Raw genomic sequence first — 27,096 nt, 5'->3', positions numbered from 1 at the left:
AATAGGGCTAGCCTTAAATGATAAATAACTCCAAAGGTTGAATACAAGCGCCATATTCCAATATAAGATGAACATTTTAAAGTCTCTCAAGTCTCTAGGTTGAAAAGGTTGCGATGAGATAAGGGCCAAAGCTAACAATACACAGATAAAGGATAAAGGATAAAGAATCACACAGAACAACCTAGAATAAAAACAAGATGAGCGCTCACTGACACATATCATTGTCTTAATGAGTGCCATCAATTCAACACGGACGTTGTATGTACACAAACACAGTTTCCATTCCGGCCGTTCTGCAAGTATTATGATCAAGCCTCCAAGAACTTCAGCCATTCAGAAAGCACTTTTTTTTCCCCAACGCGGCCAACCAATGAAATGGCTCAAAGTATCTGCTCTAGATGCGCCATTTTACTGCGTCCACAGCCATCCGGCAAGATGGTCCCCGTGCTTTGTCTGCCCTGACCGGACTCGTTTGGTTATGTGATGTTTTTATCCGCGCAGTGACATCGAAAAAAAAGCTTAGCTGGAATTGGATTGACCGTGGCACCGACTAGTCGTGTGTCTGCCCATCACGAAACGCCCGCCCTGGAGAGGAGGTATGAACGCATTCGCGCTTTTTTAGTGGGACGACTTAATTTCGCATCAATCCAGGTTGCTAAGTTTGCTACAGCTAACTTAGCCTCCAGTGATCGCCTGTGTGTGTTGGCCTAGCAGCACTGATATGTGCGTAGCCGGCACATTAGATCCCTAGCACCCAACAACGATAATCGTCTATCTGCGTACCACAGGGCTATTCCTTAAACAAAAACCCAGGTGCGTATTTATTTTTTTTAACCGCCTTTCCTCAAAGAGCACTTATTTGCGGACGCCTGAATAATCCGGAGGCTAACGTATAGCTGTCGGCATAGGGAAGTCTAGCGCAGCTAGCCCAGATGTTGCTATTCCCCTGCACACCCCGCGGTTTCTGCGCTAGCTTGTGCCATGGCGTTGAGTCAGCGGGTGTAAGAAGGCCCCTTGTTTGCATTTTTAGGTGCATGCACATGCATGCACTTACCCATGCACCGTTAAGGCTGCAACGTCGCCCGGGCAACATGCAATGACGGGTGGATAAGTTGTGCAGTGAGGAGGCTGCTGATGCTAGCTCCTAACGGTACTGATGATGATGAGGTTGATGAGGATGATGATAATGTGAGCGCTCTGTCAAAACATTGGGCTCACTGCATTGTTGCAATGACACAATGGGGCATGGTCATGCAGGTCATGCTAAAATGTGTTCATGGTGGGGACTTGCTCGTTTGAAGGATGGGATGCCTGGTGACATAAGGGCCTTCGGTGGAGGTGGTGGGGGACGGGGGGGACGGACACTTCGGTTTGTTTGTATGACTGAGCTGATGGATCAACAATTCGCCAGCGGTCTCATCATCATCATGATGCGCACATTATGATGACGTGAAACGCCAATGTAAACAATGGCCGAGCCGTCGCACCAACAGGCTTCTACTCCGAAATAAAATGATTCCTTTCGTGGATTAAAGTCTACTTACAATGCTAAGTAACATGTTAGAAATGGAAAGCTTGCCTCTGATTTTCGAACTGCACAATGCGTTTTCTTATTTTGGAGTATTTATTCATTCAAATTATGTTGGACTAATGGGACCTGTAGAATTACAAAAAGGAAGAAACCAATGTTTAATGGTGTTCTCATCTTGTTTAATAATATATTCTGTTTATTTGACACAGGATACAGAAATTATGGTAAACTACCGGGTTTTTACTTTATTATTTATTTTCTTTCACGTCCACATTGGCTCCGAATTTCCCTAAAACATAGCGCGCACGAAGTGATGTAGACCGAAATCAGGTGAACCTGTGGCTCAAGCTGAGTCATTAGAAATCCTTTCGACCTAATGTAGTACCCATAAACAATAATAAGAATATATATTTTTTTTATTTCCATACAGATGGCTTCTTGCGAATCCCCCTCAGATCAAGGGACAGAGATGGCAGAGGAGGTAAAGCTTTTTTATTTATTATTTAGGATTTTAAATGACATGCAATCTTTTAAGAACAAAAAGTATATTTTTAGACATTTGAATCCATTAGCCCATATGTTATGCTATAAAAATGAATGAAATTTTATTCTCCTCAGCCTGGCAGCTCGACAGAAGCTATGAAGAACTCCTCTCGTAAGAAGAGGTAAAGTGTGCATTTGCTAGTTTCACTAGCACATCCTTTTTTTTCCATTGGTTGTGACTCATTCATTTTATCACACACACACACACACATGGGCACAGTAGTACTGCTTTAGCCTAACTACGGGCCACAAAATTCTTATGTTTGTAGATTGACGGCCACTGAAGATCCTCCCACTATAGCAAATCAATCGGACAGTTCGGAAGAGTCAGAAAATGACGTCGCTTCTGACAATCCTTCAGAGAGCAACGGAGGCAGCGTTTCCAAAAGTGAGAGTGGTTCAGTTGCATCATATTGACAACGTTGTGTTCGCTAGTTTGATGCTAAATGTATTAAATGTTTCCTCTAGCGACCTTGGTGATGAGGCCAGTTGTGAATGAAAATAAAGGAGCGATGAAGCTCAGAGTGGATTTTAAACAGTGCAACACAGGTAAGGGTGTATAACTTTACCCCTCGCCATACAGTATAGGCTGTGTATGTATTTTTATTTTACCACCCGTTCCCTATTACAGATGATGCCTTGCAGAAGAAGGTCAACTGCACAGCGTGCGGGCAGCAAGTTAATCAGTTCCAACGCAACTCTGTTCTTGAGCATCCTGTGCTCAAAGTGCTTATTTGCAAGGTAGTTTTTTCTCTTGTTTTCCACCCTTGCAGTTGCAAGTGTTTTGGCATGTTCAGTTACCAAATGTAGTCAGTGTTGCCGTCATTCATGTAAATGCATTACCTGTATATTGATTTGAGAATGTCACTGTGTCTAGTCGTGTTACAAGTATTACAGAAGTGATGACATCAGCAAAGACTCGGACGGAATGGACGAGCAGTGCAGGTACGTTGTCTTATTTGAAAATGTGTAACCTCATAACCACATTCATCAATTTAAAAAAATATGTTGTTATAAACATGTTTAGGTGCTCAATCACTTAAGAATAAGATCTTTATTTTTGTTTATATTTTATCAAAATGGATTTGTGTTGACTGAATCATTAGAATTCTGTTATTATCAATTTAAAACAAATAATTGGTACACTTAATCATTAAATTCATTTGGATGGTTGACCACTTGGACAATTTTCTTTTTGTATCATAAATATGGCAATATTGTATCCTTTTATTTGAACACGGAAAATAAAACTTAGACCATTTTCCAGTAAGCCCTGTATAATACTGGGGTATTATACAGGTAACTACAGTGGTACAAATCTAAAAGTCTTAATGCAAGGTTCAAGACAATATAACATTTTGGATAAAGACTACGACAAAATAATTAAAAACTAACCTTGAATTTGGGTAACAATCTCAACTCTTCCCTTTTTATTAGGTGGTGTGCTGAAGGGGGCAAACTGATTTGTTGCGACTTTTGCAACAACGCCTTCTGTAAGAAGTGCATTCTACGCAACCTGGGACGCAAGGAGCTGTCCGTCATCACCAACGAGAACTCAAAGTGGCACTGCTACGTGTGCACCTCTGAGCCCCTCTCGGACTTAACCTCCAAATGCCAGCGCATCATGGAGAAGTTGGAAACGGTGTGGAACAAGGAGCGTAAGCCAGAGAGAAGTCAGGAGCGCGACGGCAAGCAGCACAAAAGCAAGGACGTGAAAAGACACAAAGCCGTCAACGGAAAGGAGCACGGCGAGGACTCTGGGACCATGACCTTCTGCTACAAGAAGCTGCACGTTTCCAAAGAGCTCGTCAAAAAGGCCAAGAAGCTGGTGGAGACGACGGCGGGTCTCAACAACACGTTCATTCAGTTCATCCAGCAGGCGAGCGAGAAAAGAGGGGCACAACAGGGGGACAACTCCATCAGGTATAGACACTTGAACGCTTTCAAATCGGTGCTCAGCGATTTGAAAAAGGCCCACACTGCCCTGGAGGACGCGCTGGAGCCCGAGTTCAAGAACATGGAGTTGCAGAACGGCGACGAAGGGTTACACGTGCACAGGAAAAGCACAGAGGACGTGGCCGCCGCGGACACGGACCTCGTGGATGACATCGCGGACGCCGCTGGGGACGCCGCGGTTGCGGCGGAGCCAGAGGAGGACGAGGAGGACAACGAGGAAGAGGAGGGTGATGGTGATGAGGACAGCGATCGCTCCCCCGAGGCTGAGCCAAAGGGAGCGGTAACGGGAACCGGCAAGGCCAACGTGACGGTGAAGTCTGAGGACGACGATGACGACGACGACGACGATGACGACGACATGCCGATGGACGAGATGTCTCTGGACCACGACATTGTCTCGGTTCCCCCTTCGGTGCCCGAGGAGCTCTTCCAGATGGTGGAGAGCCTCGCCGACTCCTCCATGCTCTCGCAGACTGACGACGCGGCCAACGACGGCGCCAGCGACGAAGCGGGCGCGGTGTCCAAGGATAAGGCGGCGGCGGCGGCGGCGGCAAACTCCCAGCGGCACCAGCCCAAGGTGAAGAACCTCATCGTCAAACTCACCCCCGTGCCGGTGGTGACGACGTGCAGCTCACGATCCTCCAGGTCCTCCAGATCCAGGTCCAAGAGCAAGAACAAGGACAAGGAGGTGGAAACCCCGAGGAAGAGCAAGAAGAAGAAGGAAGGGAAGAAGACCGAGGTCGAGGATGCAGTAGAAAACGAGGAGGATGAAGTGGAAAAAGAGGAGGAGGAGGAGGAGGAGGTGGTCGAAGGGGATGGAGAAAAAGAGGAAGAGGATGGAGAAAAGGAGGACGAGGATGAGGTGGAGGAAGAGGAGGTGGTGAAGGACTCGGGTGCTGAGGATAGGAATGGAACTCCAAGGAATGGAACTCCAACCGATGGCGTCCCAAGTAAGCGTCGCTCCAGCCGGACGAAGACCACACCACTCAGGAAGCAGGCGGAGAACAAGGCCAAGGAGGACTCCTCAGAGGCAGAAGAGCAGAACCGGGACAAGGCTGAGAAGTCCGGCAAGTCCAGTAGCACCAAGACCAAAAACGGAAAACGGACCAAGACCTCTTCGCCAGAGGACAAAGAGGCGGAGTCCGACTCAGACGAGGTGCCCGACATACTGCTGCAGAAGGCGGCGGAAGAGCACAGTTCCGCTGAAGAGGAGGTCACAAAGAGTGCCAAGAAGTGCCTGTTTAAGCAGGACAAGAAGGACAAGAAGGAGAAGGAAAACCCGAGCAAGCGTAAGAGGAAGTCAGACACCTCTGACTCTGACCCTCAGGAGCAGGGCAAAAGTAAATCTTCTTCTGTGGCATCCAAGAAGTCCTCCAAGAAGAAGAAGCACAGCGGCTCAGAGTCGTCGGACTCTGAGCCGGAGAAGGACACCAAGAGAAGGTCAAGCCGGATGAAGAAGAAGAAGGAAGAAGTCAAGGAGTCTCCCGACGCCAAGGCCGGGGATCGGAAAAGGTCCTACGAAAAGAAGCGCAAGGCGAGGAAGGCTAAAGGGCCGTCCAAGCAGTCGTCCTCCAGCGACGAGGAGGAGGATGGGGCCGTCGATGGGGAGGACTCCGGAGAGGACAGCGACCAGCAGAGGATCAAGCCTCTCGTGGAGGAGAACGTGGCCACAGCAAGCGGCAACTTCCATCAGTCCTCAGGTAGGGGCGACGGCCATCAGAAAGTACTGAATCTTGTGGCCTCAGATTGTGTACAGTATGTTGACGCTTTTGTGTGTGCAGGGGATGAAGATGGCAATAAAGACGGCTCTCAGCCTGGGGAAGATGATGACGACGCTGAAAACCGGTACGCATGAAAGCTAAACTTTGTGGTTAATGGTTATCCTGTCTTAACCCAATAAGGGATGAATGTAACTAGGAATTGACTCGACCCATTTCTCTTCCTTCCCTTTTAGGATTGCAAAGAAAATGCTTCTGGCACAAATAAAGTCCAACTACTCGTCTGGTGATGACAGCTCCTCAGACGGCGAAGGGGGAGATAACGAAGACAAGAAATCCAAGAAAGTAAAGAAGGAGAAAAAAGACGATGGCGAGGAGGAAGATGGAGATGAAGATCAGGAAGGTAGCACACCTTTCTCAAACGATGCGCGGCCCCTCCTGTTTACAATGGTTATATTTGTTTCCTTCGGGGCACCCGGTGGCTGAACCTGGAACGCTCTCTGTGTCTAAATCCTTATTGAAAATCCTTTTATATACCACTATGTCAGTTCTGTTTGGCAATTATGTGGGGTCTGTTTCACTGCTTTTTGTATTGTAAATCACTGCAATACAACCTCCCGTCGGTGAAACGTGCTGTAGAGATGGCTTAACTTGGTTGCCTTTTCTCGCTCACACACGATACCCCGTGTCCCCCCCCCCCCCCCTCTCCAGACGACGACGACGACGACGACTACGAGGAGGACTCCCAGCGAGGCTCCGCCTCCGACGGAGACACGAAGAAGGGGCGGCGCCACGCCTTGCTGCGCCACAAACTCACACTGAGCGAAGGAGAGTCGGGGGACGAGAAGTCAGGAGTCAAGGGCAAGAAGAACAAGGACCCGAAGAAACGAGGATGGCGGAAAGGTTTGTTTTGATGTTGCTTGTGTGTGATTCATCAGCTGTGCCCTCGGATTTGTCTACGTGCGTTACAAATGCAATCTTAATTCATTCGTGGGGGTCTGATCAGTCGGCAGTGACGACTCAGACTCTGAGTTTGAGAAGTCCGGATCCGCCAGCGACGACGAGTCTGTGATGAGCGAGGAGCTGAGCGGGTCAGAAGAGGACGGCAAACGCAGGAAGACCAGGTAGGTCCCCGTGTCCGGTTGAACACTCCATAAAAATCAAATCCAGTGCGTCGAGTGCTATTGCACCCACCGTCCATTGACCTGGATCCTCTGTTTCGGCTCGACAGGGCGTCCAAAAAGAAAGCAGAGGAGAAGCGAAGCTACAAGCAGAAACAGAAGAAGAAGCGGCGCCGAATCAAAGTCCAGGATTCCTCGTCCAGCAACGAGAAGGTAGCTGCAGCTCTGTGTGACGAATTGCTTCTTGATTCTTTTCTCCTGTACTTAAAAAGAAAACTCCTTTCGCGCAGGTGGGGGGGGTCGCATGTTGACCTGTGTGTGTGTGTGTGTGTGTGTGTGTGTGTCTTGTCCCCGGCGATCGTATCTCAATAAAAGAAACAAGATGCATTTTTCGTTTTCTTTTGCTCGCAGAGCGGTGACGATGAAGACGGGGACGATGAAGACGGAGACGATAAGGACACGCCCAAGGGCCGCAAGAGGATCCGCAAGATCCTGAAGGACGACAAGCTGCGCACGGAGACCAGGGACGCTCTGAAAGAGGAGGAGGACCGGCGGCAGCGCATCGCGGAGAGGGAGATGCTGAGGGAAAAAATGATAGAGGTATCAAAAGTAAAGTAAACCAGTTATGCCCCCCAAATCACACAAACATGTCAAAAAAAAAAAGTTGAATACAGTTTGCTCCTGGCCAAAATCAAGGAACAGAGGAACAATCGGGCAAAGGAATATGTGGAACTCACCCGCTCTCCGTCTACACTCCTTTCAGACGGCGGAGATAAAGGAAGCCAGTCAGATGGACTGTCCCGTCACCCTGAAGATGGTGCTGGATGAGGATGAAGAGACCAAGGAGGTCATGGTGCAGGTGCACAAGAAGCTGGTCACCAAGCTGAAACCGCATCAGGTCGAGGGTGAGAAACTATGTCAGTTTAACCTGCATGTTAATCAGCCGTTTAACCGTAGACCAAGAATATCATTTTTGCATTAGGATTAAACATTAGGATTTTTCAACCTAGAGCCCGATTTCCGGTTTTTGCTGCCTTGGCACGTGAAAAGAAAGGTCTGGCATCCATTCATTTTGTGTTCGAACATTGTTGCATGCTGTTACTTTGAATCAGCGAGTCGGTCCGTGATGTACTCTTAATGGATTCTGTTATGTCTTTCAGCCAAATGCAGACACACTTTTAGCAAGTAGCAACTTCAGCCCTTATCCTCTCAACTGAGACCGTTTCCGGAGGGGTAATCCTCACACTCGCTAGTGCGTTGTGCCACTTTGAGAAACTGCACGACCGACAGGGCTGTGGATTTGTTGTCACTGGGAGCACTTTAAACCAACCAAAAGCATGCTAAGCTGCTTCCCGGGGTCACACACGATCAGCCATCTTTGTAGCACATTTATTCTTATCGGTTAACGGTTATTCCTCACACCTTTCCTCCTCCCGGGCTGCATCCAGGGTATCACTGACCCTCTCTGAAGTAGACTGGCCAGTGAGCCTTTTATCTGTGTCGCCCCTTTGCTTCTCGCCCCCCAGGTGTGCAGTTTATTTGGGACTGCTGCTGCGAGTCACTGAAGAAGACGGAGAAGTCCTCTGGCTCTGGTTGCATCCTGGCCCACTGTATGGGCCTGGGGAAGACCCTGCAGGTACGAGGCGGAGCGCCTGTCCTTCCTTCCTTTTTTTTAACCTTTTCACCGACCCTTTGCCTTTCTGACGTCCGTGATTTCTATGTTCAAGCAAAAACGTTTTCTGGGCTTGTATCTATGCAAAGCTTCCCTTTTTTTTCCCGACGGCCATAGCAACCGCCCCTTGTCGTCTGAGGACGGGTTGTTTTTTGAGTCGTCTGAATGCAGTTCTGCGTTTTGCCCTGCAGGTGGTGACGTTCCTCCACACAATGCTGCTCTGCGAGAAGCTGAACTTCTCCACGGCCCTGGTGGTCTGCCCCCTGAACACGGTCCTCAACTGGCTCAACGAGTTTGAGAAGTGGCAGCACGGGATGAAGGACGAGGAGAGCTTGGAGGTACTTATTGACGTCGCTCGCTCACTCGTGCACCTCTGGGGGTGGTAATAGCTCAGGAGGTAGAGCGGGTTGGCTGGTGACCGTAAGGATTGCTGGTTCGATCTCCGGCTCCTCCCTAGCTGAGTGTCGAGGTGTCCCCGAGCAAGACGCCCTCACCCTAACTGCTCGCGACGAGCTGGCTGTCGCCTTGCATGGTTGACACCGCCGTCGGTGTGAATGTGTGCATGGATGGTTTGTTGAATGTCAGGCAATATTGTAATGCTCTTTGGATAAAAGTGCTATATAAATGCAGTCCATTTACCATTTACCTCTGCGTTTCGAATCACCCTTTTCACTTTTTCCATTGGGTCACGTTTGTTTTCATTAATGTATTGATCTGGACCCCAGGTGACGGAGCTGGCGACGGTGAAGAGGCCCCAGGAGCGCGCCTACGCCCTGCAGCGGTGGCAGGAGGACGGGGGCATCATGATCATCGGCTACGAGATGTACCGGAACCTCACGCAGGGCCGGAACATCAAGAGCAAGAAGCTCAAGGAGACCTTCCAGAAGACTCTGGTGGATCCCGGTATGTCTTTGTGTGTGTGTGTGTGTGTGTGTTGAAATCAGACTTAAGATAAATGATCTACAGTGTAGCTCTAGGCGGGGATCTGTAAGCACGTCATTCGCTAACATGGAACACAAACTCGACCAGAACTTAACCTTGTTCCCAGGCGTTCTGAAAACGTTCCCCTGGTGGGGAGACGCGCCAAAACACCCAATGTTCAGAAAAGTGTCTGACACTTTCAAAACACCACCGTGTCTAGACGGCCAACTGTAGAAATACACTTTATTGGAAACCCCTTCTGAAACCTAGCTCTTCATCAACGTGTGTGTGTGTGTGTGTGTGTGTGTGTGTGTGTGTGTGTGTGTGTGTGTGTGTGTGTGTGTGTGTGTGTGTGTGTGTGTGTGTGTGTGTGTGTGTGTGTGTGTGTGTGTGTGTGTGTGTGTGTGTCCCCCCTGCCCCCTCAGGTCCGGACTTTGTGATCTGTGACGAGGGCCACATCCTCAAGAACGAGGCGTCTGCCGTGTCCAAGGCCATGAACTCCATCAAGACCCGCAGGAGAGTGATCCTGACCGGAACCCCCCTGCAGAACAACCTCATAGAGTGTGAGTCTCTGGTTTGAACGACTTCAGCCTCCCACCCCACCAGATATACACGCCACACGGAATGGATGACGGTGGGAATAGCAAGGCGCATGTATTTTTAGAATACCCTAAACCAAATACAAAGGCCCTTCAAAGTGCTTTCGAGTTGAAGGAGAATCAGAAATGGGCAATCATTTTTTAAACCGTAAAATAAAAGGTGAAATGACACCGTGCATAGACTTGCATTCCAAGTTATTTTAAAGGTTTCAAGCTCTATTATCGTGTTGAGGCAGACCTCGTATCTTCCAGGGTTTGTGTTGACCCTTTCCCCTCAGATCCAAATCCTGGTTCAGCGTGTTCCGTTACGGCGGATCTCACCGTGCCTCCACCCTCTTCTCCCTCCCCCCCCCTCCCCTCCCCCTCCCTAGATCACTGCATGGTGAACTTCATCAAGGAGAACCTTCTGGGCTCCGTGAAGGAGTTCAGGAACCGCTTCATCAACCCCATCCAGAACGGCCAGTGTGCCGACTCCACGGAGCAGGACGTGCGCGTCATGAAGAAGAGGGCCCACATCCTCTACGAGATGCTGGCCGGCTGCGTTCAGGTCAGCCGATCGCTCCCCGGAGAAACTAGGAACAAGCCAGAGGAAACTGGGAAGAATTCTGGCAAAATGATGATGATGGGGTCAGGGTTGTACGGGGAGAAATAGTGTGGGAGTGTGTGACTCCCAGCCGGAAGACAGCGGGTTTGATTTCCCGTAACCCTACCAGCTCCCATTAAAACATTCATCAGAATTCACTATAATCTGTAATTCACTTTGGATGGAACGACTGCTACACGACTGAATAGGGAATAACGTTAAATGACTGGTTGGCAACACACATTGAGGTGTTCTGTTGATGTGAAATGATATGGTGTTAGCCAGCTGGCAAGCATAGCCGGTTGAAATGGGAGTTAACCACCATTCAGTATGGCTCAATAGATCCCCTGTGATTTAGAGGAATTTAAGGCAATGGCTTAAAGGGATGGCGGCAGTACTTGGGTGACCGCCCACCTGGGTTATCGAAAGACCACGGATGTCCGCGTTCGAGGGATCCTGGATCCGTTCTCATTGCTTTTATTGAGATTTTTCGCCAACATGTATACTTTGGCCTCTGCGATGGACTATGTTGCTGGCTGTAATTTGGTGTTGTGTCTTGAAACCGACGGTCTTTTGTCTTGCATGATGGGTAGGAAAAAAATCTTGTTTCCTGTGGCCTTCAACTTCAGTGATTGGACCTCCAGAAATGGTGACGTTGTTTTGTTTCTTGTTCCCATTCCCTCTGCGCAGAGAAAGGACTACACAGCACTGACCAAGTTCCTGCCTCCGAAGCACGAGTATGTGCTCGCTGTGAGGGTGACGCCCATTCAGTGTAAACTTTATAGGTACTACCTGGAGAACTTTACAGGTGAGCAGTGTGTGTGTGTGGGTGGTTGTGTATGAATGCCATGGGATTGTAAAAACCCCGATTCCCTTCTCTAATGAAGGGTGCAGTTGGGACAGGACGGGTGGCTAGTATTACCACCGCAGGAAATCTGGTTATGTGGATGGACAATGCATGTGTGCAGTGATGCATTAAGCTGGGTTTACCAGAGTCCACACTACCGATGTGGTGGCTGAGAAGCTATCTAACCCAGGGTGAGGCCAATAGCCACTCTGGGTGGGGAGGGGGTCGAAGCAGAGGCAGGGAAGGCCAGGCAGACTTCTTGTGTATAACGTGTACTACCTTGATGTAAAAGCTCACCTGATGCCAGCTTTAACAGCCACATTGTGTTCAGTGTATTGGGTTGTAAGGCAGCTACACGCACGCACGCGCGCTGTCTTAACACGTCTCTACCCGCGCGCAGGTGTGGGAAACGCCAACGAGGGAGGCCGGGGGCGCGCCGGAACCAAACTCTTCCAGGACTTCCAGATGCTAAGCAGGATCTGGACCCATCCCTGGTGCCTTCAGCTGGACTACATCAGCAAAGAGAACAAGGTGAGGGCCGAGGGGGGCCACCGTCCCCGAACCAGGGTGAACAAGAAAAGGAACTAGATCCAGATGACTATTGGGATTGTCTTATTAAAACAAAAGATGACACGGTCAAATATGGCCACAGAATGCAGGTGCAATACTGCACGTCACATGAAGTGTGTATGGAAAGTGTATTTTCTTAAGTCCAACGCCCCTATCGCGGGCCGCGGCGGTGCCTGACTCTCTGCTCTCCGGCGCAGGGATACTTTGACGAGGACAGCATGGAGGAGTTCATCGCCTCGGAGACCGAGGAGTCCTCCATGAGCATGAGCTCGGAAGACGACAAGAAAAAGTAAAAGCGGGAGTAGTTTGCATCCTGTTTGCATATTGTGTGTTCTTTTCAAAACAATGGGTGAATCGCCTACCCTAGAGCGATACCATGAACTGTTAAATATACGGTCGTACCCTATCCTAACTTTACCTCACAACCTTTATTCCAATAATGGAGCCGCCCTTGCCTGAGAACGGCAGCAGCCTCGCACTAGTCTATGGCCAAAATCACTTTAATATTCGATCCTTAACAAATTTGGAATGCAATAAAACGGTCAAATCTCACTAAACCTATGGCTATGGGCTAGCCACTGAGAACCTAAAATCACCACCATGCCAATTCTAAAAGACGATCGGCCTTTTTGCCTCCGGCCACAGTGAGCCATCTCTAGGAACTAAACTGCAGCCGTGTTCCACCTTGTTCACACAAGCGCTCTGTTCCCGTCGTCAGGAAAAAGAAGGGCAAGGGGAAGAAGAAGAAGAAGGGCTCTGACGACTCGGACAGCGACGCCCTGGAAGTGATTAAGGAGTGGAACACCAGCTCCCGGGGAGGGGACCCGGCCGGGCGCAACCGCGCCGAGCCCGTGGAGGAAGGTGAGCCGGGGGGGGAGGGAAAAGAGTCGGCGGGTCACCTACTGTACAGTCATGACTGATGGTGGGGGTAGTGACCGTGGAAGGACTCATGGAGGAGAGCGGAGCCGAGAGACTGCCCTTCCGACACAACGACTCGCGGTTGCCAGTGCGACTGCGTTGCGTTCAGATCAATGTTGGTAGTCCGTATGCCTGTGTACATTTTTGATACCTGGGAGTAACTTGGAACAACGGCTGGCAAACTTTGTGTTGCGGTGTGAAAGTGCGAGGGGCACCGGGCGTGGTTGTCCACGATGTTCTAGGGCTGCTCGATAATGGGGGGGAAAAAATCGTAATCGCGATTATTTTGGTCGATATCAAAATCATGATTATTCAAACAATTATTTTTAAGTGTGAAAACATGATTCATTTATTCAGCATTTCTCTTAAAAAAAAAACTCTTTCTAAGTGGGAACTTTGAAATTTACCCTTACCCTTAAAAAAATATTAGTTTGGAGATCGTTTGACCCAAAAATCGAAATCGCGATCAAAATTAGATTAATTGCACAGCCCTATGATGTTCTGACGCTCCGACCCTCCCCCCCCCCCGCCCCCCCCACAGCTCGGCCCTCTGCATCGGGCCCAGGGAGCCCGTCTCCCGACTGGCACAAGGAGTTCGTCACCGAAGCAGACGCCGAGATCCTGGACCATTCCGGGAAGATCTCTCTCCTCTTTGAGATCCTGCGCATGGCGGAGGAGGTGGAGGATAAAGTGTAAGCCCTGTTTGTACAACTATCATTCATAAAGTCATGAAGGGGAACTTGTCCGTGCAGGTAGACTCCATCTAGTTTTGAGGGCAGGGTTTGTGTGTCCACTGTTAACGTGGCTGGCTGGTGTCTGGGCTCATCACAGAGCCGGTCTGGCATATGCTTACTCTTATCTCTTACCCCACTCTCTTCCCCTCCTCACCCTTCTCCATCTCCGTCCCCAGGCTGGTGTTCAGCCAGTCTCTGATCTCCCTGGACCTGATCGAGGACTTCCTAGAGCAGGCGGGCCGGGCCCGTGAGGAGGGCAAACCCTCTCCGTACAAAGGTAGGCCTGCCTTGGAAACCAGGGCGCCCCCCACCCCCCCCCCCCCTCTCTTGCCACGCCCCTCCCATATTTACTACGCCCTTGAAGAGCGCAGAACCCGATGCCCCCGCGAGACCGTCCTCGTGTTCCCTCACGTCCGGCCTTGGTGGGATAGCGGTGGATTTCCAAATATGGACGTCGGCCCTGCGTCGGTTCAATAAAAATACTCCAGACCATGACGCCCATGCTCTCCTCCGCTCATGCGGATCCGGTTGGAAGTAATACAAAAAGAATTGTAATCCGGGAAAGCCTTTGCGTGCAAAGTTTTTGTTTGTCTTCTTACATAGTTATTCTGTCTGTTTTGGATCCAAACCGTTTACCGTGTCCACGGGCGTCGCTGTCGACGTTGTCTGGTCCGGGGAGACGGCGCTCCCAGTGCGCCGCGATGCGCCTTCTCCCCGGTTTCCCTTAACGCTCGGGGTTTCCTCGCGCTCCGCCACTCCGTGGTGTGAACAGCGGCCGACGTTAGTTTTCACGACGTGCTAAAATCACCACGCCGCGGTTTGACTGCTGATTGATTGGAGCCCCGGGCGGGCGGCGCGGCCGTCTGTCCTCGGGCCCATACTTGTGGTTTTACACGGCCGTCTTTGAACTAGGCTCAACCATGTGTGAGGTTTCAAGAATGCTAACATTATTTCTCGCGGCGAAAGGCTCCAGCGCTTTCATATGCACAGGGCTGGGCTTTTCACACTGCGGCGGGACGGTCCCACGCGCGACGTGCACTCTCTCGCGCGCACGCCCGCACTTAGTAACACAACCCAACGCACGTACGTAGCCCCTGGTGTAAGGTCATGTTTCTAATTAAGCCTTAGCAGCTGTTTTTGCTTTAATTTAAAAAAATGATTAGACCTTGACTCTTTTTTGGGGAATTTTTTTATACCCCCTCCAAAAAATGTTTGCTTAAGGGTTGGCAATTTGTAATGAAAAGATCACAGTGATGTAATTGGAAACATACTGAATTGTTGGTTGTGAAGGCTAGCGGGGGGGAGCAGAGCAGCCATCTTAAACGCCAAATGTGGCCGCTTACTCTCACACAACCACTTATGTGTTCGTATTCAATCCAAGGAAAAAATTAAATGAGAGGGGAAAAGAAAAGCTATTCAGATGAGTAGCGTAAGATGAAGACTATGTTGGGTTGACCGATACACCCCTTATGTTTTTATGAGATTTTTTTTTTTTTTTTAATCTCAATCGATCACATGTGTCTGGAAAGCGCTGGTGACATCTCCCCATTGTTCCCTGCAGGTGAGGGCAAGTGGTTCAGGAACATCGATTACTATCGCCTGGACGGCTCCACCAACGCACTCACCAGGAAGAAGTGGGCGGAGGACTTCAACGACCCCGCCAACATAAGGTACACCCCTCGACCCCCCCCACCCACCCACAGTGCAGGCTGAACGAAGCACCATGAACCACACCGCCCACCATGTGTATGACACCGAGCCTGAGCCCGGAATCCAAAAGGTGTGAGGTGCCACCTTTTTACAGACACACAGTGCTGGCAAATGACATGCTCACACATCAACGCCTGCAGCAACGTGATTGGTCCAAACGTATGATGCCGTCATGCTTTGTGAGACCGGTGTGATCCTAACTCTCTCTCCTCCTCCCTGGACTTCCATGCACTTCCACCCCCCCCCCCCCTCCCCTCCCTACCCACAGGGGTCGTCTCTTCCTCATCTCCACACGAGCCGGCTCCCTGGGCATCAACCTGGTAGCCGCCAACAGGGTCATCATCTTCGACGCGTCCTGGAACCCCTCCTACGACATCCAGAGTATCTTCAGGGTGTACCGCTTCGGCCAGACCAAGACGGTCTTCGTCTACCGCTTTCTGGCCCAGGTAAGCCTAGAGCGTTCATGTTTTGCAGTAGTCTTTTTTTTATTTAAATTTTTTTTTTGAGGAATTTTTGAGGTTAAGGCGACATATTATACCACCAGGTGTGAGTGTGATTAGCTGTTACACGGTGTTTTGAAAATCTGCCTCTTCTGACATCATAGGTGGGCGTCAGACTCAAACCTGGTGGCGTAATGCCACCTTTAAAATTTCAAGAGGGGTCGCTCAAGAGTGACCCGTCCCCAAGAGGGCATCACGTAGCAGGGCGTACTTGCGTATGACCTAGGGTTACAGAGGGACCACAGGGAAAATGGACAATAGGCACTCCTACACAAGCCGACGGGAACCTATGGTGTAATCCGTTCACGACGACAATTTGCGCTTTGAAACACAGAAGCTACCCACACTAGCAGATGCTAGCAGATACCTACATATGCAGATGCTTTCATACACACATTCACACTCCCGGCGGCAGGATCAACCCTGCAAGGGGTTGGGGGGCAGTTAGGGTTTGGTGTCTTGCCCCCCCCCCAGCACCCAGTCACTCAAACCGCACACTTTGTTCCCTTCCACCCCCCCCCCCCCCCCCCCTCAGGGCACCATGGAGGAGAAGATATACGAGCGACAGGTGACCAAGCAGTCGCTGTCCTACCGCGTGGTGGACCAGCAGCAGATCGAGCGCCACTTCACCATGAACGAGCTGGCCGAGCTCTACAACTTTGAGCCCGACGTGCTCGACGACCCCACCGGGAAGAAGAGCAAAAGGGCCACGCCCGTGCTGCCAAAGGTCAGTTGTGTGTGTGTGTGTGTGTGTGTGTGTGTGTGTGTGTGTGTGTGTGTGTGTGTGTGTGTGTGTGTGTGTGTGTGTGTGTGTGTGTGTGCGCGCACGGGAAATCCATCCATGGGGAAGGCTGCCTTTGCCTGGCTCAAAACCACACCTGCGTGCCATACCACACTTAAATGAAATATTTAGTATCTTTGTTTGTTTTGTTATATTTAATCGTTCTGGCAATACATGTTGTTATTCAGACCTTTTAAAAACAGGCATAGGAACAGGCTAAATACCCATTAAATGATTACAGTTGTAAAAGGTAATTCCCTAACACCCACTTCTCCGTGCCTGGCATCTGAATGCCATCGCAAATGCCAGCTTTCCATCATGGCATGGGGGCTGCCTTTTAACTTTGAAGAGTGGCGGTGTTGAACCATGTCATTAAGCCCACATAACCAGTCCAACTCGGATCCGGCTCCTAGGCATTTTTCTGGCACTTCCCACGACTCATTGTCTTTTGATTCGGCGTTCGCCGCGCCGCCACTGCCAACTCTCTCTCCCGCCTCGGTGCAGGTGCACTGTCACACTGTCACCTTCTCACCCCGACACCTCCCTCTTTAATACGAACACATGGTTCTAAGATGAGCCGTCCAAGTGCAAACAGCTGCAATTTATTCGTCAAATTTTTTTTTTTTCATTGTTTTTCCTTTTGTGTCCTCTTTCATTATTTTTTTTCCGGGGGGCGGGGGAAGAAAAGGGAATTCCATATCTGCTTCTCGTGTACCTGCAGCACTAAACACGTCTTCCTTTTGTTCAACGGTTGGTTCTCCTCTCGGTGCTGTTTTAGATTTTGCAGAGGTCTGTAAACAGAATGGTTTCCTCGGTCTACTCGTGATTTTTATCGTCCCGCTGTTTTGTGTGTTTTTGTTTTTGCCTTACTGTTAACCGAGGCCTCTTGAGCACCTTAATGGAGGAGGGAAAAAATGTGTTTCTCATCCACATCCTCCCAAAGGTCTTGACCTGAGCACACCCCCTCTCTTCCCCCCCCCCCCCCCCACTCCCCCACACACTCCTTCACGGAATCTCAGCAGGACGCCCCCCCCACTCAACACACAAGCCATCTCAGAGCCCTCTGGTCCTCTCATCCTCTGGCCCCCCCCTCTCTGCCCCCCCCCCACCCCCCCCCATCCTTTTTTGGCCTCTCTCCGTCAAACTCCGTGACCACTAGCGGTCGCAGCGGCAGGCGGCGGGCTTCCAGCTGGGAACGGCTCACCGCTTGGAAGATCGGCGCACGGAAAGATGTGTTCATTGTAGCGGCGTGGTCGACGTGCGTGATCTTTTTTTTTTTTTTTTTTTTTTTTTTTTAAACTTCACGAGCCCCGCGACATTTACGCGACACCGTATTAAAGCGGACGGACGGAGAGGCTGACGAGCGCCGTTTAACAAGCCGACCCCGTTTTGGGCGCCGGCTTCAATGCGATGTGGCAGCGGGGGCGTGCGCTCGCATGGAAGGAATTCCGACCCTGGCTGGAATAATGGGAAGATGGTTCTGACACCCCGCGGCACCTTGGGCCAAATATGGCGCGAGCGAGCACACACACACACACGCACAGACGCCGACACACACACACACACACACACACACACACACACACACACACACACACACACACACACACACACACACACACACACACACACACACACACACACACACACACACACACACACACACACACACACACACACGGCGAGAGAGACACGGCGAGGGACAGAGGAGACCTCTGGCCGCGGACACTCAAGACAGACGGCCTATTGATTTCTTTTATTTAAGTACATTTGCAGATGCCCCTGACATCTATTTCCAGCATCCGTGGCCGCGTCCCAACGCCGCCGTCCTCAACCCCTTCCCGTCCCAGACGGTAACGCAGCGCTTCTATCCCCTCGGGCGGCTTCTCGTAATCTGCGTGTCCCGACGCGCTCCTCCTATTGGACGCCTCATGCAGAGAAGGCCGGTTTCAAAATTTTTTTTTTGTGTGTCTCTCGCATTCGCCATACATTGTCTTCTGCAGTGTGCGGCACGCACCGATAGCCCGTGGTCATGCACTCGTTCTCTGGTGTCCCGTCCCCCCCCCCCTTTCCCTCCCTCCTCTCGTCTTTCCCCTGCACCCCCCCCCCCCCTCCCCCCCCACCACCACTACCACCGCCGCGACAGACGACGCCCGTCGAGTTGTTCCTCCTCGTCTGAGCGCGCTCCTCCTCCTTCATACCTTATCCCATTCCCGTGCGCGCCGCCCCCCCCCCCTGCCCTCTTCAGGAACCATCTGTTAGCCTGAGTCACCGTGCCGCCTCTGAATGTTCAAAGAGAAATCGGGTGGGTTGTTTTTCTCTTTCTTTTTTTTTTTTCTTCCTTTTCCCCCTCCGGTCTCTCCTGGCTGATGAAGGGTCATTATTTAAACCGCCGTTTTTAAAGATGTCCTCCTGCTCTTCAGAGAAACTAATTGGAGACAAAAAGGAAGCAGACCCATTTCCACTCCACCCCCCCCCCCCCCCCTTCTCCCACCCCCCCCACCCACCCACCTAATGAGAAAGAGGGTCTCCACCGCCCAGGCAGGAGATTCTACCTCTGATTCTACACCCCCCAGCCCCCCATGCCTTCTTCTGCACCACCAGCACTGTGGAAAGGACACCAATGACAGAAGAGCCGAATCTTCTCGAGCTTCGGTGTTGGTTTGATGGTAAAATCCCCCCCCTGCCTCCCTCTCACTCTCATCTCCCTCTCACCATGTTCTCAAAGGTCTTCTCCTTGACTTTTCCTGGCCACCACAGATCTACCGTCCCCAGCCAACCCCCCCCCCCCCCCCGCCAAGCGTTCATTCGGTCACAAATGCAACCAAATCATATGCAGTGCGACCAGAATTATTGTACTTTTTTCTTGTTTCGATATTGGACACTCACCCAGATCTGACCTCCAATACAGCGGTACAAGGTGTGCTTCTCCGATATTTTTTTCACATGATTCAACCTCCCCGGTCCACAGTGGCAAAAATATAAAGAGTGAATCCGGGAGGTAAGGGCAGCCACTGTCATTGCTGCCCACGTTTTCTATTTAATAAAAGTGTGCAGCCCCAACTCGGGGTGCGAAGGGTAAAACGACTCATATTGTGGAAAGGTTCAGATGAACACAAGGGACTGTGCCGTTATGAAGATGTGCTTTTAATACACCAGCAGTCTTCATTTCCAATTTGTTCTAATGCGTTTTCCTGCTTTCATCCCATCTAGTGATGGTTACAAGACAATATTATATAAAATGTACAGGCAAAAAAAAACGACTGCTAAAGGGTTTATGATAAGATTATTATCATTGGCGTCTGACTTTAATAAAATCATAACGATGTTCTGAAAAAGAAGAGGGGTATTACTTTGCAAATCCTCCTTGATATTTCGCTGGTACTCCTAGACTCTTAATGTTGAGGGCACCAGTAGAAAGGTTACTCTGGAAGGTAGCCAGCCCCCGTCTGGTTCCCCTCCTCGCAGCAGAAGTAACGGGCGGTGTCCTCCCCTGTTCATCCCGGTGACCTCTCTGGCCGTCCCCACACACTCACTAGTAGCCACAATAATAACTTGTCCCAGAATGGGACGGAGGCGGTGTTTATTGTCCTTGCTCAGTCCTCTGTGACTCACAGGATTTTTGTTTCTTTTGTTAACTGAGTGACAGCTCCGCCAAGCCCTTGGCCCTGTCTTGTTTTGCTCCAGCGGGTGTAAAGGCAACATGGTCCCCATGGGCTGGGCCCCCACAGATCGGGGGGGGGGCCTTCTGCTGCCCAGTGACTGAAGGGGCCCCGCTGCCTCCACGGCACGGTTCAGAGCAGAGCAGCAGGGCCCGCGTGTATCGTTTTGCGCGCAGCTGTGTGGCGGGGTAGTTGTGACTGGGTTTAGGTATTACAAATATCTGTGGCTCTCGCATTCCTGCCGTCGGGGACTGCACCCCCTGTCTGTTGCTATGGTTAAGGCACCTGTGCGTCAAACAGGGTTTCCCTGAAGGCACAGCCTCCTGGGGGTATTGAAAAAAGGAAGGTTTTTGTAAAGGCATCTCTTTCAGTGCAGGTCTTTTGCCGGACAAAAGGAAAAGCATACAGTGAACAATATAAAGAGCAGTGGGACAAGGGAGAAGGCCTCTTAATTTCCTGCTCCAAACTCGGCTGCCTTTCTCTCTACCTACCGTTTGTCCCCATTTTGTCTTTGTCACTTTTGACTGCTTTCCTTTACATCTAAATCTTTGTACAATGCCAGTGTTCCCTTTTATCCCACTCCCAAATCCCAACCCCCCCCCCGACTCCCTGTAATGCTTTTCCGTCGCCTAAGTGGGTTTAGTATTGTGGTAATGAGAGGAATATAGTGAAAATCTTGAATACACCCGGGTATCATTTCGTAAAACATTCTCTCCACTTTAGAAGCAGGACTTTGTGTTTACATGGTGTCGCGAGTTTTCAACCAGTACCAAATATTTAGTCATGCAGAACCAGTGCCCACCTTAGCTTGAAGCAGGCCATGTAATGCATGGAGGGGGGGGGGGGGGGTTGGTGATGTTTAAATGCATCAGAGCCTTTCCAGTTAGTCGCCATCTAAAGTTTGATGGCAAAGTCTGTGTGTTCGCATGCCAGGTTGTAAAGCCCACAACGTGAGGCCAACTTCTACAGTGACTCGCTCGTTTTCATCATGGTCGACGTGTTGGTGGGGGTGGGGGGTGGGGGGGGGGGGGGTGGGGCGGCAACATTCAAAACTGTTTTACATCAGAGTGCTGGCAGGACGGCCGTTCATGTATGGATAGACGAATGCGGCATAAGGAAAACCGAAATGGGTTCTGCTGAGCCAACGTATTCAGCGTCTTTTTAGACAAGCAGGCGGATTGTCAAACACTTGATCATTCCTCTTTTAAAAGATGCTTTCCCACTTTTCACATTTTTTCTGTTTCCTCTTTTTAACCCATTTGTGCGGTTGTCATTTTTGTGTCGATTTGACTTTTGAATGCACAGATTTGCATTGACTTTTTATATGGGTAGGTTTTTCATTGTATTTATGTACTTGTAGACCAAGTATGAAAGAAGCATTTACATTTTCTTATCCAGCAATTAGTTGTTCGAATTGAATTTGGTAACTTGTACATAGTGCCTAAAGTCGAACTAACCACTATTTGAACCTGTGAGAGAAGGGTTAAAACAGAGTGCACATTTTGTTATCTACAAAAGATTCTGACACAATGTGGTGCTTCTCACACTTCTATCTTAACACCCAATAACGTGTCCATAGTGACGGCGAATTCCAAAAGTTTTTTCCACTCAAAGACATTCTCAAAAAAAAAAAAAAAAAAAACGCAGCCTGCCGTTGACTGCGGTAATTCGCCTCTTCTCATCTCTAAGCATCTGCCCACCCAGAGACTGGTTCCTTCTCTTCCTGTCTCACTCTTTCCCTTAGCCCTCTCTCCGCAGTAAAACGATAGGCTTTCTCTGCTGGCTCCTTGGGATTGACAATGGCTCAGGTCCGATTACCTAGCATCATTAGTGCTGGGTCAGAACACACATGTACACACACGCACAAACAACGCAGGAGGACGGGAGATCGACCGGACCACCCCAGAGTCGTTGCTAGTGGGGATTACTATGGCATCCCAGAATGCACTTGGCTCCTGGAGGGGAGCGTCTGTTCTGTTTGACCTGCAGTTCCTTTGGCCTATTATGAGGCGTAGGCTATAAGGGCTCCTATTTCATGCCATCAAATTTGACCAAATGAATTAAACATTTGGGGTCGGGGGGCAGGGGGGGGGTTTCTCCACAAGTGAGAAAATCAATCATTGCGTATAAGATTTATGTTGTTTCCCCCCACACACCCCCCCCCCCCCCCCACCAGCTGTCACCCCATGGGACTGCATTCCACCATGCTAAGGAGTAACAAGTTATTCAAAATATGTAAATTGTGCAACAAATCCAGAACATTTTGGGAAGAACCAAAAACAACGATCCGACGCGAACCCAGAACATTCAGGCTGCAGAGAAGAACCCCCCCCCCTCCCTCCCCTACCCTCCCCTCCTCAATGGGGTCTTCTGTGCTTTTATGTTGTAATTCATGAGCAGAGGTGGGGGCTACCCCCCCCCCTCCCTCTCCTCTCCTCCTGGGTGTTTAGGGGTGGGCCGGTTCTGTCCCGACGGCGCTCCCCATCGCCACATGTTCCTGCTTCTCCGTACATCACATTCAGATGCTCCAGGTCCCCCGGGGGCCCGGCTGCATGCGGCTGCTCTCGTGTCTTAACGTGGAATGACCTAAGAAGGCCCCCCCCTCCCTCCCTCTCTCTTTCTTCCCTCTCTCTCTCTCTTTCTCTCTGTTCGCTCCTACCTGTATCATTCGTCTCATCTTTCTCTGGCTGCGGCTGCTCGGGGGCCCTAAAACGCGGGGGCCCCTGTGTGGTCCCGCAAGTGGCCCTCTTCTCTCCCCTCGCCGAGGGATCCGGTTTCGCCCAGTCTGGGGCGGCTGTTTATTTTCTGTTTATGCAATGGCGGTTCAGCAATCACTGCTTAATTTCTCGTGTGTGTGTGTGTGTGTGTGTGTGTGTGTGTGTGTGTGTGTGTGTGTGTGTGTGTGTGTGTGTGTGTGTGTGTGTGTGTGTGTGTGTGTGTGTGTGTGTGTGTGTGTGTGTGTGTGTGTGTGTGTGTGTGTGTGTGTGTGTGTGTTCGTTCTCTTCCCCTGTAACCCGGATGACGTCTGTGATTAATTCTGTTTGTGGCAGCGAACCCGTTGTCACTGGTGAGATGGAGAGCAAAAGGAAGGCATGGGGGGCAGGCTGGGTGGGGGGGGCGATCAAAGGCACTGCAGAGGGGGGGGTCGTAAATAGCCCTACGTACAGGAGAGCGATGCAACACGGCTACGGTGTCGTTTCCAGATTGCAGGGTTCCATTTTTATGTAAGGCAAGACAAGCAAACATGAGCTGTTGAGGAGTAATTTAAACCATGTTTGTCTGACCGGGGGCCAGTCTCTGCACTCTGCACTCCCTTTTAGTTTTCTTTTTCTCCCCCCCCCCCACACCCTTTTTTCAGTTTCTAAACTCAGGTATTGTTTTCCATAACAGTGTTGTCATGGAAACCACGATTACGTTAAGCCATCTGAACGCGACCATTTTTCTGTGAGGGGGGAAAAGAAAGGTCTTTCACTCGGTCTTTTGCTGAACCCATCGCAACAAATTTGTCACACGCTGCTTTTTAAATACATCTGTTCCAATATAGAGGGAAAGGCAGTTTTGAAAGGTTTTTGGGTTTATGCGTAATTCGGTGTAATTGATTTGGATTCCTAGTGACTCGCTCTGAATTTTAGAGCTAAATATTTATTTAGGAGCCAGCATGGGTTAGGAATCTTGCTCAAGGTTTCTTACCAGGTGGACTGCGAACGTTGACTCGCAGCCGCTACTGGGTTCCGGGTTCAAATCCCAAAAGCCCTTGCCACTAAGCAACTCCACACTAGTTGAAAACAATCACCAGTTCGATCCCCGGCTCCTCCTAGCTGAGGTGTCCCCGAGCAACACACCTCAACCCTAACCACTCCCGACGGGCTGGCTGTCGCCGTGCATGGTTGACTCCGCCGGCGTCGGTGTGTGAATGTGTGCACGAGTGGGTGACTGCAATATTGTAAAACGCTTGTAAAGCGCTGTGTAAGTGCAGTCCATTTACCATGACCATGGTGTCTCCCCCCCCACCCCGTAGGACCCCGTCCTGGCTGAGCTGCTGCACAGCTTCAAGAACCACCTGGTGGGCTACCACGAGCACGACTCCCTGCTGGACCACAAGGAGTCGGAGGCCCTCAGCGAGGAGGACCGCAAGGCCGCCTGGACCGAGTACGAGGCAGAGAAGAAGGTGAGCTACGGGGCGGCAGGGCGCGGTCCCGGGAACAGTCACGGACCTCATGAGCCGATATTACGACTTTTATGTGCCGATATGTTTTGTTTTTGTTTTGAGAGTGTCGAAATCACCACTACGATATTACTTCTATTTGTTTATTTTGAGATTTTATCTTTTGACGTTTTAACGTTGGGGTTGAAATGGGGGTTGGAGTTGTGCCGGTCCTTCAGTGTAACCCAGTATTTTCAGATGACTGTGGCTGAGCAGAACAGAACATAGTTGACGCGATATCCACTATGGACCAATTCGCTGTTTTCGCCTCTGTAGGACCAGGGATGTGTTTCAACCAAGGTTGCAATGATGTTTCTGGCCCACTTAATTTTTTCTTCTTAGAAATAAGAGTTGAATAGATAATTATTATTTTTCTTTTTTTAAGCAACTCTTTAGGCCGTTGAGTGTTTTCAAGACTCTGACGCAAGTCTGGTACAACATAATTGCACACAATAGTCTTCATGTTGATACCTTGATAACCATGCCTCTACCATGTGTTGATGTTGTTCCCCTGTTTAATCGATGCCCTATGAAGCAACTGCTTAATCTGAAATCAAGCGGAGCCGAGATATGAACTCCTAAAGAAAAGCGTGCTTTAGGTTTAGTTTTTTATTCGTCAATCGTCAAAAACCTTAATTATATATATATATATATATATATATATATATATTATTTTTTTATTTTTTTTATTTCAGTAGGACAAATTTTCCATTGTCATCCCTAGGCCCTCTTGTTCTACACACACCCTTTTCCTAGGGTGTGCTGCTGGCACACCAATGACTGCTTTAATATCAGAGGGCACATAGGAAATGGGAGACCCTTCTCCCTCTCTCGGCTCCTGTCTGTATCCCCGTCTTGGTGTCCTTTGCTGCATCTCCTTCCTGGCTCTTTGTTCCTTTCCCTTCTTCCCGCCTCAGCCTTTTTCTTTCTTGCACCCCCGGCCCTGATAACCTGTCTTGTACAACGAGTCAGTCAAGTTAATTAGTCTGTAATAATAATTTATTTGAGCGAGAGGGAGGGAGATGGAGTAGACAAGGCGTTGAAGGAGAGTGACCGTGAGGGGAGCCCCCAGCCTCCTCCCTCCTCCTCCTCCTCCTCCTCCTCCTCCTCCTCCTCCTCCTCCTCCTCCTCCTCCTCCTGTAATCCTAGAGCCTAATTCACCCTAATGGTTATTTTTCCAGCTCGCTCTCCCTTGAGTCACAAGCAAACGTTTTCTCTCCTCTTCTTGCGTCTCCCCCCCCCCAACCCCCTGCTGTTCCTCCGCGGTAGTGAGAGCAGGGGCTGTCGTATCGCAGGCAAAACAAAGAGTCCCGAGGTTGGAATAGAGAAGGAGGGAGGTGTAGGCGCTGTACTGAATAACAGAGGGTCAAGTAGGAGCGCGGAACACATTCGAGCCCGGCCGAGATATCGGCCATCCTCCGATATTGACCTAACGACGATATATTTGTATCGGTATATAGGTTTGCCGATATGAAAATGTTTAGAATTGATGTTGATTTATAAACTTGATTACCTCTTTCTAAATCCTCTACTATGGTGAATGATCATCTCATGATACCAAAATATGCATATCGAATAATGTCCAATCTATATTTTGAATATCTGTATTGGCGCCGGCCCCTAAAATCCATCATCGATGGGGCTGTACACCGGATGTGAGCTGCTGAGACCAGTGTACCGGCCGCTTTAACTCACAGCGGTCACTGTCACGGTTCACTGCTCTTTCATGTTCAGCGATCTACAACCCCCTGTGTGCGGGAACAAGTCTGCGCGACCTTTTATTGTGAAAGTGACGCAAGGATTTTTCTGATGGGTTTTAGTAGGTGGTGCCCTTGATTCCCATTAGAGTAGGTGTGGCGAACCGTGTCCCTCCAGTAAGCAGCAGAAATGTTCTGAGGTGGTGTTCCGTTTACGCTTACACACCTGCCCTTAGCCCCAGCCCCAAATATCCCATGTCCCCTTTTCAACACACTCAGACACACACACACACACACACACACACACACACACACACACACACACACACACACACACACACACACACACACACACACACACACACACACACACACACACACACACACACTCTCACACACGCACACAGACACAGACCGGATGGCCAGATTACAGGGCAGGAGCCGCCTCAGAGCCCACAGACTAAATTATACATTGGCACCCTGCTGGCCTTCACTAGCGTGAGGTTAGTTTAGTCCAAGTAGGCTACAGTGTGCTGCTATGCACAAGAAGGCCTGCCACCAGTCAAAGGAAGGCTTTGTTTTGTTTATTTTCTTGCGAGGGGGGGGGCGGTTGCTGTATCTGGTCCTGAAATGGTTTCACAACACAAACGAGCTCACTCAAGTTACAGCAAGATTGCGCTTGACTCGGGTAGCCCGGGATGCTGCACCCCGCCACCACCACCACCACCTCCTCCACCACCACCACCACCACCCTCCCTCTGCCGTCAGTCACTCGCGATGGCATTCCTACAGGGCCGGCCGTGTCGCTGGTGGCTCCGAACGCCTCCCT

The 27,096-nt window shown here is 50.1% G+C and overlaps 1 protein-coding gene across 1 annotated transcript; it reads left to right on the top strand.

Annotated features, from left to right (window-relative positions):
* The first annotated feature begins 436 nt into the window (after positions 1 to 436).
* Positions 437 to 25,146, top strand: LOC311345176 (transcriptional regulator ATRX-like). Its single transcript, XM_084469553.1, has 30 exons — positions 437 to 596; positions 1,962 to 2,012; positions 2,150 to 2,196; positions 2,344 to 2,462; positions 2,543 to 2,623; positions 2,706 to 2,815; positions 2,952 to 3,019; positions 3,512 to 5,730; positions 5,812 to 5,875; positions 5,985 to 6,151; positions 6,460 to 6,651; positions 6,755 to 6,872; positions 6,980 to 7,082; positions 7,281 to 7,478; positions 7,633 to 7,774; positions 8,396 to 8,505; positions 8,733 to 8,879; positions 9,267 to 9,444; positions 9,888 to 10,025; positions 10,433 to 10,608; positions 11,335 to 11,452; positions 11,892 to 12,022; positions 12,259 to 12,350; positions 12,780 to 12,922; positions 13,521 to 13,671; positions 13,890 to 13,990; positions 15,275 to 15,383; positions 15,692 to 15,869; positions 16,459 to 16,650; positions 24,385 to 25,146. Exons 2-30 carry the CDS (start codon positions 1,962 to 1,964, stop codon positions 24,796 to 24,798), a joined length of 6,057 nt encoding a protein of 2,018 aa, XP_084325679.1. The 5' UTR covers positions 437 to 596; the 3' UTR covers positions 24,799 to 25,146.
* The last annotated feature ends 1,950 nt before the right edge of the window (positions 25,147 to 27,096 follow it).

Source organism: Micromesistius poutassou (assembly GCF_964030765.1).
Source record: "Micromesistius poutassou genome assembly, chromosome: 6".
Taxonomy (NCBI): domain Eukaryota; kingdom Metazoa; phylum Chordata; class Actinopteri; order Gadiformes; family Gadidae; genus Micromesistius; species Micromesistius poutassou.
This window is presented reverse-complemented; position numbering and strand designations above follow the sequence as displayed.